Here is a 14,595-nt window from a genome sequence, read left to right as displayed (position 1 = left end):
CGATGCCATTACAACATGAAATGCTCTCGAGCCATAACTACTGTAAAATCAACGGATCAAAACAGTGACGAGGTGCAATACCGTGACGTGGGTTCGAAGCCAGTGCCACTGCACCTGTGGCCATTGTGCGCAGTGAAGATAAGAGTACGAAATTAATATTTTTTCTAAACCCCTAACATACGCCGCACCTAACGCAGACAAAATAAAGAAATTTATCCCTCTTCTTGCTTATTGTTCCCGCCCAACATTGACTTGTTTTGATTAGATACCACTTAAATAAATAAATTAATATCTTTTCTTTACTATATTCATTCTTTTTAATGCACTGTATTAGAAAAAGCGGTACTGATTTCATTAATTTGGTAAGCTAATTATATTTTCATTTTTAAAAGCTATCACCTGTGTTATGATATAAAATATCCCATCGGGTTAGATTATGTATTTTTTTCTGCACCTGGAACGCAGCAATGGTACAAATATTCGCCCCCGCCGAAGCTAACTCATTAAACGTTGCGTCTTTTGCTCTCCGCTGAAAAATGCAGTAGTTATGTCACCCTCTGACAAAAGCTAGGCAAACCATCTTTGGTAAAATCAGAATTTCCTTGCCGGAGAATCTTTTTGATGTCTTTCCTTGCTCGTATTCCTCGAATAAAATCGGTCATTAGAACCACTAAAACACGCTCACCAGCTTTCTCGCTGTTGACCAGCATCTTCGATTAAACATCGACTTTAAAAGCTACTTCTCAACGAGATCACTGTGTTCATCACAGCGCGCCCATTATTCTTCCGAAGTTCTTGTTATTTAACTGTACCCAATTACTTCCTCCAATGGGTGGCATATAAATGTTGCGCAGTCTTGCACAACTCTTAAAAATGGTCTATAGACAGTCTATAGACTTCTTATAGACTCTATTGTCTACCTATAGATATTTATTTTTGTCTACTTATAGTCTATGGACTGTCTATAGACAAAAGGCTACTAAAATTGTATGCCCATGAATCTATAGGTTGTCTATAGACTGTCTACAGGATTTGCATTGCCTATAAACTGTTATCTATGGTTCGTCTACTGAGAGTCGATAGACTTCATAGACAGAGTTCGATGCACAGTCTACAGACTGTCTAAAGAAATTTTTGTGAGAAAAGTGTTACATGGGTGGCATGCAAAAGCTGCGCAGTACATAGATGGACTAAAATGCGGTGAGAATTAGGGTAGTTTACTTATTGGCAATACACAGGGTAACACTCCCATCTGCCCTCTAATGCGATAAAAAAACAAAGAAAACGTCTTTTTGGTTACTCTTTTAACGCCAACTAAACTGGTCAGAAACAACTATGATATTCTGAGTGTTCAATAACTGTAGGTAGAGGGCACGCTTTTCCAAGGACGCTGGGATGATCGGTTAGAAGTACCAGCCATTGGGCGAGAGCTCCATAGACGAGACCCTGCGCCACGCATCGTCGCGAATGGTCGCTTAAAGATCCGTCCATATTCATCCGTATTACCAGACGTCCGGCGTGAGAGAGACACCGAGAGAGAGGGGGGATGTTGAAAAAAAGACAGGAGGGGGGAGGAACTGTTGACATCCCAGGAATTGGGACTGCTTTGGCACCAACCATTCTAATTTTCCTTATGACCAACTAGCGTGGCAGGTTTCCTTTTATTCTTATCAAACAGCTCGGCGCGCTGTCATCACGCCATTGTATGAACGGGAACAATAATGGCGCCCTATAAGAGGTCAACATCCCAAGCAGCACTGCTAATCAGCCCAATATAAGGAATGTATCGGTAAAGTGCGATCCTATATACAAAGAGCCAGAGTAAAACATCGATTTCCAGTATTGGGCTAATTGCCTGTGCTACCTGGAACTGTTTTAACGGCTGGTGCTATGAGAACGGAGTAAGGCACAGCGTCTGCATGTGCTCCCCGGAAAGGGGACTGCAACACTTGTGGAATATTTTATGTGCGGTCAAAAAAACAATAATCTGCTTGACGCTTGGAGCCCTGAAGGGACGTTATGTGATTTTTCCACCGCTGGCCACTTACCGCGAGGCCCGACGAAAACTCGTGTTCGATGGCGTTGATCCTCCGAACCAAGGGAAGCAGAAAGGGTACGCTAGCGATTTTGATGATTTCGTTCTTGTAGTCACCCCCTTCTAACCCGAACGTCCAGCCTGGTAGATTCGTGAACTCCAGCTACACCGATAAAAATAATCGTTAAACCTGACGACCACGAGCACTGAAAAAGTAATTGAAAAGTTACGAATTAACAGGATTTTATCGGTAATCATCTCATCGTTAGAGGAATTTAAAAAATAAGAGATATATGACAGCAGACTTCAATAAAAACGTTAATAATTTTGCCGTTTGATTTAACAATGATTTCAATTAACAAAACGGGGCCTATTAGACAGGTTTAATGCACTACTTGAGAAAAACTCAAAAATGTTTCAGGCCGGCGAATATACTACGTCCACAAAAATGTTACGCACCTTCGGCGGTAGGCTTAGCTCTAACAATTTATCTTTCAACCGGTGCCCTACCTCTCTTGAAACTGTACAATTTTTCTTGAATATTCGGCGGTAGGCTTAGCTCTAACAATTTATCTTTCAACCGGTGCCCTACCTCTCTCGAAAACTGTACAATTTTTCTTGAATACATAAAAAATTTCGACGGAGGCGAAATTCTAGAGGCCCGTGTACTGTGCGATGTAAGTGCACGTTAAAAAAGCCCAGGTAGTCAAAATTTCCAGTGCCCTTCACTACGGCGTCCCTTATGGCCTGAGTCGCTTTGGGACCTTAATACCACCATAAACAATAATACACTGAAAAAGGCCTGAAATGTTTCAGCAGTTCTGTGACCATCTAAAAAATATCTTTACGTTGTCTCAATTGGAGCACTAACAATTTTCTGGATAAGTAAAGTTTAAAGCCTGAAGAAGGGTTGTTTGTTTGCAAGTTGTGCACTTCAGGCGCTTCCAGTGCGTAATGTGCAGATGAATTTTCAACTACTAGAAGCTGGAAGCAGTAAAGAAACGTGGGAAGGAATCAGGGGTGGGGATGGGGCAGGGGTTTTAAGCTAATCATTAAACACGAAACGCATTTTATTTATGCTCCTTTTCTGTTTTTCCATGCACCACCCAAAGTTTAGTTGACTGCCCATTCATTACCTACTTTGTCATCCAGACACAATCGCTGTTTAGCAGGCACAAAGTTGTTCAGGTTGTAATCAATTTTTTGTTCTTAGCTCCCAAGTACAGAAATGCGTCACCAGTCCTGTAAACCGATATGTTAACTAAATTTCCGCGTGAAAATTCAATATAATATACGTTAGAAAACAATGTCTAAATCACCCCGGTAGAATAGTGCTAAACGAAAAGCAGACAAACATAGTACAAAAGACTACAAGACGGTGAGCGCCGCGCAGATAGTTACCTAAAGAATTGATTGGATGCAAGAAAGGCCTAATAACTTCGAACACAACGTATATAGTAACACATATTATGAACCTTCGTGTTTATTCGAAGGTGCATAGTGAAGACTGAGCACTGAAGGCCTTCCTTTGTTTTTCTGACCTGGCGCTCCCTTAACCTCCAACACAAATAACTTTTCCTGGTGTGAGCACAGAACAATGTTGTCCCCGTACACAGAGTCCGCGTATTGTTCAAAATGCCAACTCCGTTCTACGATGACTATGTGGAATGCTGAATCCGACCAACGTCTTACTTCATAGCATTTCACAAAATGCCCAGAAAGGTTACTTTAGAACGGTATATTAAGTGCAAGAAGAGCGTCTTGCATGTGTTAACTAGCAAGAATAATGGTACGTATTTACGGAAAAATATGCACCGATGAATTTAGGAAGGAGACGAGGTCAGTAAGAGTAGCGTAACATTGAAAGGAAGCACGAGTTGGTTTTGAGTTTTATATTTTAGTCCAAGGATCTGCAGAGGTGGCCTTTTTATTATCCCTGTGAAATCTGAAAGCTCTGCGTGGAGCCTACATGTACAAATAATTTTTAAATATCGCTGATCGAAGCAGGTCGCCACCAATTACGATGACATCTCCCTGAGCATCCCTACCCCTATGACGTCAGTAAGCAGTCTGGGCGAGCCTTCACATTGGGCGTGCCCAGGTGGCGTGGACGGGACGTTACTAGGCGGGCACGGAGTGGTGCAGTTTATGTTTTTCTGGGCCTTAGGCGTGTAGGTGCTCAGGGGAAAGTGGATGAGCATCATCTTTAATCGCCGATATCTTCGGTGTTAAGCTAGCTTAAAAAGTTAGGCGGTGATCTGGCGACTGCGGATACGTGGTCACTCGAGCGCTTTTTCTCACCTAAGTCTATGCCATTTCGTGGTCTCTTTAAGAAGGCCCAGAAACAGTGTGTCCTTTCTAGTCACCTGAGCCTTGCCCGTTTTAAGGGTTTTTTTTTTCATTCAGCAACCAAAAGGCCAAGAAGTGTATTAAGCAGTGATCTTAAATTCGGCAAGTTCTTGAAAATGTCTGTACCCGTAGACGCGGAGTTTCCATCTGGGATTAGATATGAGTTTATGCTAACCGAGCTCCAGAGAAACTATTCCTCGTGATTCAGAATGGCTTGCGCGCCTCCCTTGATCTTTTAACCACCCAATACGCTTTTAACGAAAACTTCGCTCATTCACCATCCGTTCTCTAGTGATTGCTTAACATGAAACATGACAGGATACATGGAAAGATAGTATGCCGTAGTTTCATCGGGAGGGGCCCGTGGTATTTGGATACATGCCCCGAAAGTTTATATATATTTTTTTCTGATAGACACCGGCGAAAGGGTTAGTTAAACACCGCCTATCAAGCAAGGATTACAACCTTATGAATAGATGTGAGACCTCTGACTAATGACTGACCTTAAGCTCAAAGGGGCAAATTACAAATGCTTGGTTTGTTTTTTGAAGGCTTAACGCCTCAAAGTGACTCAGGCTATGAGGGGCGCCGTAGTGAAGGGCTCCGCAAATTCCGACCACCTAAGGTTCTTCACCGTGCACTGGCATCCCCATACTGACTGTAGCCCCCTCCATCAAAATGCGGCCGCCGCGGGCGGGATCGAACCCGCATCATTCGGGTCAGAAGCCGAGCACCATAACCGTTGAGCAACCGCGGCGGCGTGGGCATTATGTAGCAGTATTCCTAAATGTACACATCGCCGCCAGCATCTGTGATAGTATCACGGCTCACGCCTGCGTCTTGCTTTCAACGTATGGTGAGTGCGATGCTGTTCTCAATGACCCTTGAGATTCCAAGGCCTATTCGCGAGCCACAATTGAGTCGATGTCCGTCGAGTTCAATGGCCATTCCAAACCGCCTTGTGGTGCTGGCCGATCCGCATTGAGTCTCATGTTCATTGACTCCAGGATTTTAGAAACTGCCCATGTGACAGGAATAATACTGCATTTACTGCCTCTGGTAAAAAGTAGCCTAAAAATTTAGAACTATGAACTCACGTTCGGTCCCCAAGCTGCCCCTGAAGAATCTGCGGCTTGCTGCTTTTCTAAAGCCGACGTTTGAAGTGCAAGGTGGCTGAACTCGATGGCCGTCTGGTAGAACATGGCTTTCTCTGGAAAAACGGTTATATGACTGTAAGACCTCTCTTGAAAGTAGCTAAGTTCAAGTTAGCTCTAATTCAGTATGGTTGATTTACACAGTAGGATCACCTTGCCGTATTGGTTGTAGCTCGACGCGCTACAGCCCGTTACGCCTTGCGGGCTGTATGAGAAGTGCGCGCTAAAGCCCGCAAGGCGTAATTTCTTAGTTCAAAAACAGTCTTTTGTCTGATGGCCCGTACCCTTCCGGAACATAGTCTGCAGGGGCCGAACTTACACCGTGGGAATATGTAATGGCGCTACAGCGTGAACGCTTTTCTTTTTTTGGAGGTGTATGATGGTCTAATGTGCGTTTTCTGGCGATTGGTGCACGAATTTTTTCAGCCTCCTCACCTGTGGTGCTGGCTATTGATGAAAACAAGGTCTCCCATATTTATACGGAATAAAGGCTCGTCGTGGCTGTTATTTTTAAGAGCGTTAGACCTTATTATGTTTCGAGCTTTCGTGAGGTCTGCTACAACACTGAGATCACAGCTGGATCTGCAGGACAGAAACTCGAAAACAGAACATCTCGCATTAAGACTTGTAGCGCCATCTACAATAGCACTGTAGAAACAAACACCTGCCGCGTGCCAATGATGAAGTCTCGGTGCAATATGATGGATATGGGTGGAACTATGTGACAGTGACGTCAGGGGACAAAATGGCGGCATTGTTCCGGTCCCTGTAATTCAATATGGCGGTCATTGAGATTGGTTGTGCCCTCCCATTCCTTTCCCCCTCCCCCTGACGATCAGTATTCGCTATACAGCGAATGTACCTTTTTTTTTTAGGAACTGTTATTTCCTCAATATTTGTTCTTATAGTGCTTGTCTACACTAAACTGCAATAGCTTATCTGTGCCTTGTATAATTGAAGTTTAACCTTCCGACATTCCGATTTCGATTTATAGGGGTTTAACGTCCCTAAGCGACTCAGGCTATGAGGGAAGCCGTAGTGAAGGGATCCGGAATTTCGACCACCTGGGGTTCTTTAACGTGCACTGACATCGTGCAGTACACGGGCATCAAGAATTCCGCCTCCATCGAAATTCGACCGCCGCGGCCGGGATCGAACCCGCGTTTTTCGTGTCAGCAGCCGAGCGCCATAACTACTGAGCCACTGCAGCGGCCACTTCCGACCTTTCATTTATGGCATATATGTGAACAGGTGTAGCCAGTGATAAAATCAGGCTGCCCGTTCGCCGCTCTCTTTGCAAAACAGGCCTGTAATGGCTCCACTAAAGGATGGAAAAGCACCCGAGTCAGTAAATATTCTTCAAGAAGGTTTTGGCATTCGATATATAGTGCTTGTCTACACTAAACTGCAATAGCTTATCTGTGCCTTGTATAATTGAAGTTTAACCTTCCGACATTCTCATTTCGATTTATAGGGGTTTAACGTCCCTAAGCGACTCAGGCTATGAGGGAAGCCGTAGTGAAGGGATCCGGAAATTTCGACCACCTGGGGTTCTTTAACGTGCACTGACATCGTACAGTACACGGGCCTCAAGAATTCCGCCTCCATCGAAATTCGACCGCCGCGGCCGGGATCGAACCCGCGTTTTTCGTGTCAGCAGCCGAGCGCCATAACCACTGAGCCACTGCAGCGGCCACTTCCGACCTTTCATTTATGGCATATATGTGAACAGGTGTAGCCAGTGATAAAATCAGGCTGCCCGTTCGCCGCTCTCTTTGCAAAACAAGCCTGTAATGGCTCCACTAAAGGATGGAAAAGCACCCGAGTCAGTAAATATTCTTCAAGAAGGTTTTGGCATTCGATATTAGTAAGAAAACAGAAAATTTTTGTTCAGTGTTAGCACGCACTGTTCCGGAAAAGAAATCGAGAGAAAGTAGCTTGAATTTTCTTACTTAAATGAGAGCTTTGATTGGGTAGACAATACTGTTATCATCAAAACCAGTGCGTTTTCTCTAGGAAGTCGCAGTAATGCCAAGGCTTTTTTAAACGAGCATCCCTGAGGCTAGCCGCCGGTCCTTCTAGTCGCTGATCCTGGAATCCTTTTTCTCAAAACGTGAATAGTTTATATTGGTTAGCGTGAAAAAAAAAATGTTAGTCGATTTGGCTAATTAGGCCTAATGCGGATATGTCCGCTAGCTTGACGTCACTTCCCGGTTGGAGCTCTGACCTGCTAGGTGGTGCCAGGCTACCACCTACTTACCACCCAATTTCTTCCGTTTAACTACTGTGCAAGCATCATTCGAATCACGTTCTCCTCCTAACCGTTGAAGCTCATCCAGCTTAGTTCGGTGCGCTTAGGGGTAGTGCCACCTAATTAGGTGCCCAAGTTCTAACTTGGTTACCACTGTCTACACTTTGGCAAGTAAGCCACCCTGCGGGCAGGTGAGTAGTGGCGCAGGGGCATAAGGCAGGTGCAATGGCAGGTGTTGACATTGATGAAACAGGTTGCTTCGGCTGGGCTGAGCACCCAGGTTGCCCTTCCCGACCAGCCTTTCACGATCGATTAAACGGGCCGCCACCTGACACGGTAGGCAGTTTGCCCACCACCCGATGGACGTGTAAGCAGCCTTCCACAAAACCGGTTTGAAAGAAATATACAAACACAAAACGCCCTCTTGTAAATCAGCGCAAATGGCGCGAAGCCAAACAACGAAGGGACAAAACAAAGCGCTGGATTACAAGCACCATTTCTGACCAACTCGCCCACCAGTTCATGTACAAAATGCTCACCTGCCGAGAATGGCCACTATAAGTACTAGAGCACCAAAAAAAAGGTATAACGCGATAGCGTTATTGGGGCAATTCGTATATGCAGAAGGACATTCTCTACTTTAGTTACAGATTCCTGGGGGTCCTCATATTGCTCCTGGCGCAGTGGTTAAGTGATGCGCCACTGCCGTGCGATGGCAGGTGCTCCCCGTTGTGGGCGTCAACCAATCATTTTTAGTGCCACCTGCCACGCTGGGCAGTTTGCTCGCTTCCGGTGGGCAATTGTGATGATGTCGCAAGGTCACGTCACTTAGGTGGCCCACCTGCCACCTAGCTTGCTTGCTGGAGACCACCAGCCAGAGCCATGTTCGTGATTTTCTGCTCACAACGCCGACGCCGGATCTTCTGCGTAACAGGACCTTCGACGCTATCGCGCTAAATAAAACCTGCCGTTTCCGAACTAACCTTTCACATCCGAAAATGCGTCATCTGTAGCCACTCAGATGAAGCCATAGAATCGACATTTACCAAATGGAAACAACCTATGGCGTCGTTCTCAGTATCTTTCCTTTGAGGCACTACCATCCGCACCGCTTACTCACCAATATGTCTGTCCCTCTCGAAATATTGGCCCAAAGGAAATGTAGTCTTAATCTCCCCCACTTCGTCCACGGGCATGAACAACGTGTACGTCAGGCTGGCAGCCCCGGCGGTCTTGGGCGGAGGCGGTAGCGATACGCAGAGCGCCACTGTCTTGTCGCGTTTACCCCCTTTTGGGATCTCTGTGAAAAGTTTCTTGCAGGCTTCGGCTACGGTGTCGGCACTTTTCTCGATGATGTACTGCACAGGGGGCATGGATGGAGGCCCGCCTGAGGGACCGCCGGGGAGCCCACCTGGGGGACCACCTGGAGGCCCACCTGGAGGTCCACCTGGGGACTCGCCTGGAGGCTCGCCAGCGGGCTCGGGCGGAGGTTCTGCGGGCTGCTCAGGACCGCTGCTGTCGTCCTCAGCATTCCACTTCGCGAAGCTGGCGCTTCGAGGGCCGCTCCGAGCATCTCGTGGCAGTTGAGGGTGCTCTGAAGAAAAAAAAAAACATTGATATGAGGAAATCGGGCTGATTTGTGCTGAGCGCTGTGAACTTAAGGCTCCTGTCGAAGGAGGACTTGAAAAGGGGCGGGGACATGCGTTTCTCAGATCCAGACACTCCAGTGAGTGCACGCCGTAACACATCACAGTGGAAATTAACACACCGCCCTACACGTTCCGAAGGGCGCACTAAATTTACGCTTCTTGATCAGTAATGTAACATTAGGGCAACGGACGTTTCGGCTTCATTAGTGGGGCATTTGAGACTTATTACTCATCGATTGGTATTCCATATGAAATAATTGATCGTCCCTTTCTTCACAATGTCCTTATTACTTATAGCCAGGTTTTCTGATTGCAGCTTCTTTATAATTATTTACAACTGTGTTACTATCACACTTACAATCTGATCGCAGTATGCAACACTGCCGTCAGAGTGGGCTGTGGGCGATGCTGTATATATTATTCATGATAAGCTTACCAATCAGTCTCCCGTGGTGTGACACCGTTACCAACTGAGGTGCAGATAGCGCGAAACCGAAAAAGTTGTATTTAACAGCTTACGCTGACGAACAGTGCCAAGCGCCGTGCACGCGCTTGCGACTACAACAAGCGTTTTCGTTGCCGTTCTTCAAGGAGTCTTCAAAGCTTGCGTGTCTTTTAAACGAGAATCCAAGTGCAGGTGAGTTTCGAACGCTGCCAGTTCCTACACGGAAATGATTCTGAATTAAAATACTGTTGTAAGCATGGACGAACGGTCGTTCACATAGGGATGGTGTAAATTTGCGTTACAACTACATTACCGATAATCTTTGTAAACTTTGCATTTTCGTGTTATTTCGTCACAGCCGCCGGCATGTGGTTTATGGTATGTTTGTCGGTTCAGTGTTTCAGGGGAATTCACCAAGGTGGAGAAGGTTTGTAATAAAGAAGCAATTGTTAGCATTTACCCAAACGTAGCCTGACGGCTACAAAGGGAACCTGTGAAGGTTTTGAGAAACTTCGTGAAAAAAATATTCGACATTCTCTTGGTATTGAACCTGGAACCTCCGCCTAACCGCAGCAGTCGCACCACCAACCGAGCTGACCAAGAAGACAAACCATGAACGGCTGAACTTAGGCTGCACGGGTTTCACTTCAGCTTTTTCACCTCGAGGAGAGGCGCGCTCGCGAATACCGCGGAGCGAATACGAGGAATGCAACGTGTCAATACCATAATGTGCGAGATTATGGCAGATGTTTCGCACGCCTTAAAAAAAATGTGCCCCGATGACGTCAGTGGGCAGATGGGGCGAGCTTAAAGCCTTGCGCTTCTGCCCAATGACGTCAGCGGGCTAGGGAACGCACGGGGAAGTGCATCACTCTAGTCGGTTAAGAACTGCTGCGAGCAACGATCTTTAAAATTTACTTCTAAATTATAGAGTGCACTCAGAGCTTTCAAATTTGACCCGAATACCCACAAAGGCCACCTCTGCAGATCTGTTGCACTAGAATATGCCTACCGAAATCATTTCAGGGTCTCTTTAACAGGACCCGCCGTGGTGGCTCAGTGGTTAGGGCGCTCGGCTACTGATCCGGAGTTCCCGGGTTTGAACCCGACCGCGGCGGCTGCGTTTTTATGGAGGAAAAACGCTAAGGTGCCCGTGTGCTGTGCGATGTCAGTGCACGTTAAAGATCCCCAGGTGGTCGAAATTACTCCCGAGCCCTCCACTACGGCACCTCTTTCTTCCTTTCTTCTTTCACTCCCTCCTTTATCCCTTCCCTCACGGCGCGGTCCAGGTGTCCACGGATATGTGAGACAGATACTGTGCCATTTCCTTTCCACAAAAAAACAATTTTTTTCTTTAACAGGACTACTCATTGCATGCATCGGAAACGGATACTTGCAATACGCGAAGTCAGTGGATGAGGAGGCATGTGCGACTGACCTGGCCCTTTTTTTACTTCCGCCGACGCAAGGACGACGTTGTAAACAGCGGTCAGCAGCATCTTGTTGTATTCAGAGTCTGGTCCATACACCACATGCGTGGGTACTTCGGGTTTCGGTAGTTCAACAGGTTCCATCTCCTTGCTCAGTGGCCCTGACTCCTCAGCATTTCCAAGGAATAGGTATGTGAGCATCGGCACGGACGCCAGCTCCAAGGCCGTGTAGACGTAGTGCCGGCAAATGGCCTGCACGAAAAGCGTCCTCCAGAGAAAGGTGGCCACGTTGCGCGCCATCAATCACCGTTTTCCGATGTGTGGATCACAAGCACACTTCCAAAGCTGTTACTGGCGACGCTCGGGTGGAAGGTTTCACGTTGGCAGCCTTGTCCTAGTGGGAGGAATAGATGAGAAAAATTGTAGAGCCCTGCAGTCTGCTGCATTAAAGAAATGCGAAAGCAGTTTCATTTGAACGTCACCAAATTTTTTTTGCCAAGTCATCTTTGTCAAGTGACACTTAGCTCGTGACACTTCCCTAGCAGCACTCGTGATCGGCCTAATACTGGGAATGGTTTCACTGTGGTCCTTTATAGGACCCGGCTTTGCCAATACATTTGCTATATTGGGCCCATTACCTGCGCTGCTTGGGCTGGATGACGTCAGCAAGTTTTTTTGCAATGCAAACCCCAGTACACATCCGTAACAACCTTACCGTTGTACACCCCACAACGCGGTCACTTCGTGCCCCTCTAACACGCCTTAACCACCGGCCCTTCGTGGCGTATTCAATAGACAAAAAAACCTTCGTGGCGTATGCGCAACGCGTCCTCCTGGCACACAGAGGTCCTGGGTTCGAACAGCAACGCCGGCGAATTTCTCTTTTTGAATGGTCATTCTGGTGCAGATGCGCTCTGATGACACGCTCTGCTGACAGACACACGCCACTCGTGAGACAAGAAATGCTTCATTATCAGGTATATGGGATTAGGTGCCTCAAAGCTCCACACGAAAGGCAGTAGGAGAGGTTCTTGAATTTAGATCTCCAACTCTTTTCTTCAACATTTCGATGCAAATGTAAATGGGCAGTGCCAGCACTGTGGTGGTTTGGGAGATATATGTCAGTCCGGGCCTGCCAACTTAATCCCAAACTATACCCTATTCCCCACCCCACTCGAGGGTATTGGGAGGGGACCCTGCTCAGCAGCTCCGGACCAGAGGAGCAACGAGCTCTGGTCCAACGGGCGCGAGCGGCGGTTTCGACCAATGACGTCCCAGATTAAAGCCGACCCGGACTTCACGCTCTGATTATGAAAAAAAGCTTTTACCATCACTACCGCAACCGAAAGGTAAGATGTTTTTCATAATCTAGCACTTTTGTTCAAACCACAACAAATAATAATTGGTTTTTTGGGGAAAGGAAATGGCGCAGTATCTGTCTCATATATCGTTGGACACCTGAACCGCGCCGTAAGGGAAGGGATAAGAGAGGGAGTGAAAGAAGAAAGGAAGAATTAGGTACCGTAGGGGAGGGCTCCGGAATAATTTCGACCACCTGGGGATCTTTAACGTGCACTGACATCGCACAGCACACGGGCGCCTTAGCGGTTTTCCTCCATAAAAACGCAGCCGCCGCGGTCGGGTTCGAACCCGGGAACTCCGGATCAGTAGTCGAGCGCCCTAACCACTGAGCCACCGCGGCGGGTCAAAACAATGGCTTTTTATTTCGCATAAGCCGATGTGTGACGTGCGAACGCACGATGACATAAATTGGGACGCCACAAGCAACACCATAGCAACGATATGGCTCAAATCTCAAAGCTATAAACTACTTTTTTTTTTGGGGGGGGGGGGGGGGGGTGGCCCGGACAGACGTTTTGGAAATGACCCAAGCCAAATTTCGAGGTCGACATCGGTTACGGCATGGCCAGTTATGATTTAACATAGATTTGGGTTCAAATCGGCCATGGGCAAATTTCCAGGGTGGTCGGGGACAAATTCTTGCTGCTTGGCGTCACAGTTGCTATAGCAAAGAGCGATGCACAATTAAGACGCAAGATGCAAAACCAAGATTTTTGGTGTGCTCTGACGATCGTATCATTACTTTTGCATTTACACTTCTCCATGAGGCGAGTAGAAAAGAAAGGTGCTATTGTAACAGAAAACGAATTATTAAAAGAGATAATGTTTAGAGCGTAAACTTCAAGACCACTTATCACTGTAGGAGCTTGCACAATCCGAGCCAACAGGATGCTCAGACTAAGAACGTGGCTGTCTGTGCATCTGTGCACTGAAAACTTTTTCTGACAAATGGCAGCACTCAGAGCGCGGTAAATTCTCTAACGGTCGATTGGGTACGGGTTGATCGGAGTTGGAACAGAGTCGAACAGTGTACGCTACAGCAACGCCCAAAATCAAACACTAATCCATTACTGGAGAGCGCAGATAATTGATTTTTGTCCGACAGCGTGAACAGTCACAGGCTCGAAGCGGTGGCTTCGCGTGCAAAGGTGGCGTTGCCATGACTGGCTGTACCAGCATAGTTTTAGAACCGGCCACCCGTGCGGAGACATATTTCACGAATCCAAACCGGGCGGCCTTGCTTCTAACCGCGCTATACAAGCTAAGGAATTATGCCAGACAGTTACGAACTCCCCACGCTACCGAGAACTGCTACTCGGCAAAAGACACCCTTTGCCTTAAGTTCCGAGCATATCGGTGAGCTCGTGAACTAAAGGCAATGCGACGCATCGATGACGTTTTGGGAGGATGTAGCCGAAACTCGAAAAGGCCGCTCGAACGCTCTGCTGTGCGTTTATTTTAGACGCCTGTTCAGGCACGATCAGTGGAACGCCGCCTTCATAACACATGGCCCAATCTGTGCAACGTGCTTTCATGACGCCTGGCTCAGTGCAAGGCGTAGAACGCTGCGTGTGCGGCATCTCAGTACGCGCCAGCTATAGAACGCCTTTTTGCGACGCATGACCAAGCGGAAACTGCACAGCTGCTTTTCGTAGCGCATAGCATCGTCCGTAATGTGGAACGCCTGTTCTCAATTCTTGGAATCGTCCGAGCTACGGAACAACGAATACGTTAGCGACGGGTCCAAGCAAAAGTCAGGCGCGAGCGCTCGATCTTACACCGATTCCAGCGCCTTTCGGGTGCTCTAGAGGCGGCAGTAAGAAAAAGACAGAATAAATAAGACGGTCTCCAGGCTACTTACCTTCCTTCGCCAGCGACGTCAGGACACACAGCCTCCGTTGTCGCCTGGACCTTGTCGCC

General features: G+C 47.1%; 1 protein-coding gene across 1 annotated transcript in view; it reads right to left on the bottom strand.

The window, feature by feature from the left end:
• LOC144103581 (phospholipid-transporting ATPase ABCA3-like) overlaps positions 1–14,595 on the bottom strand; it is an 83,847-nt gene extending 69,252 nt beyond the window's left edge. The window contains exons 1-5 of the mRNA XM_077636259.1: positions 14,537–14,595; positions 11,322–11,707; positions 8,910–9,383; positions 5,482–5,594; positions 2,049–2,198 (exon numbers count right to left, since the gene is read on the bottom strand). Of these exons, the coding sequence (XP_077492385.1) occupies positions 2,049–2,198; positions 5,482–5,594; positions 8,910–9,383; positions 11,322–11,613 (1,029 nt within the window). The 5' untranslated portion in view covers positions 11,614–11,707; positions 14,537–14,595. The remainder of the gene's footprint in view (positions 1–2,048; positions 2,199–5,481; positions 5,595–8,909; positions 9,384–11,321; positions 11,708–14,536) is intronic.

Source organism: Amblyomma americanum, chromosome 9 (genome assembly GCF_052857255.1).
Source record: "Amblyomma americanum isolate KBUSLIRL-KWMA chromosome 9, ASM5285725v1, whole genome shotgun sequence".
Taxonomy (NCBI): Eukaryota; Metazoa; Arthropoda; class Arachnida; order Ixodida; family Ixodidae; genus Amblyomma; species Amblyomma americanum.
This window is presented reverse-complemented; position numbering and strand designations above follow the sequence as displayed.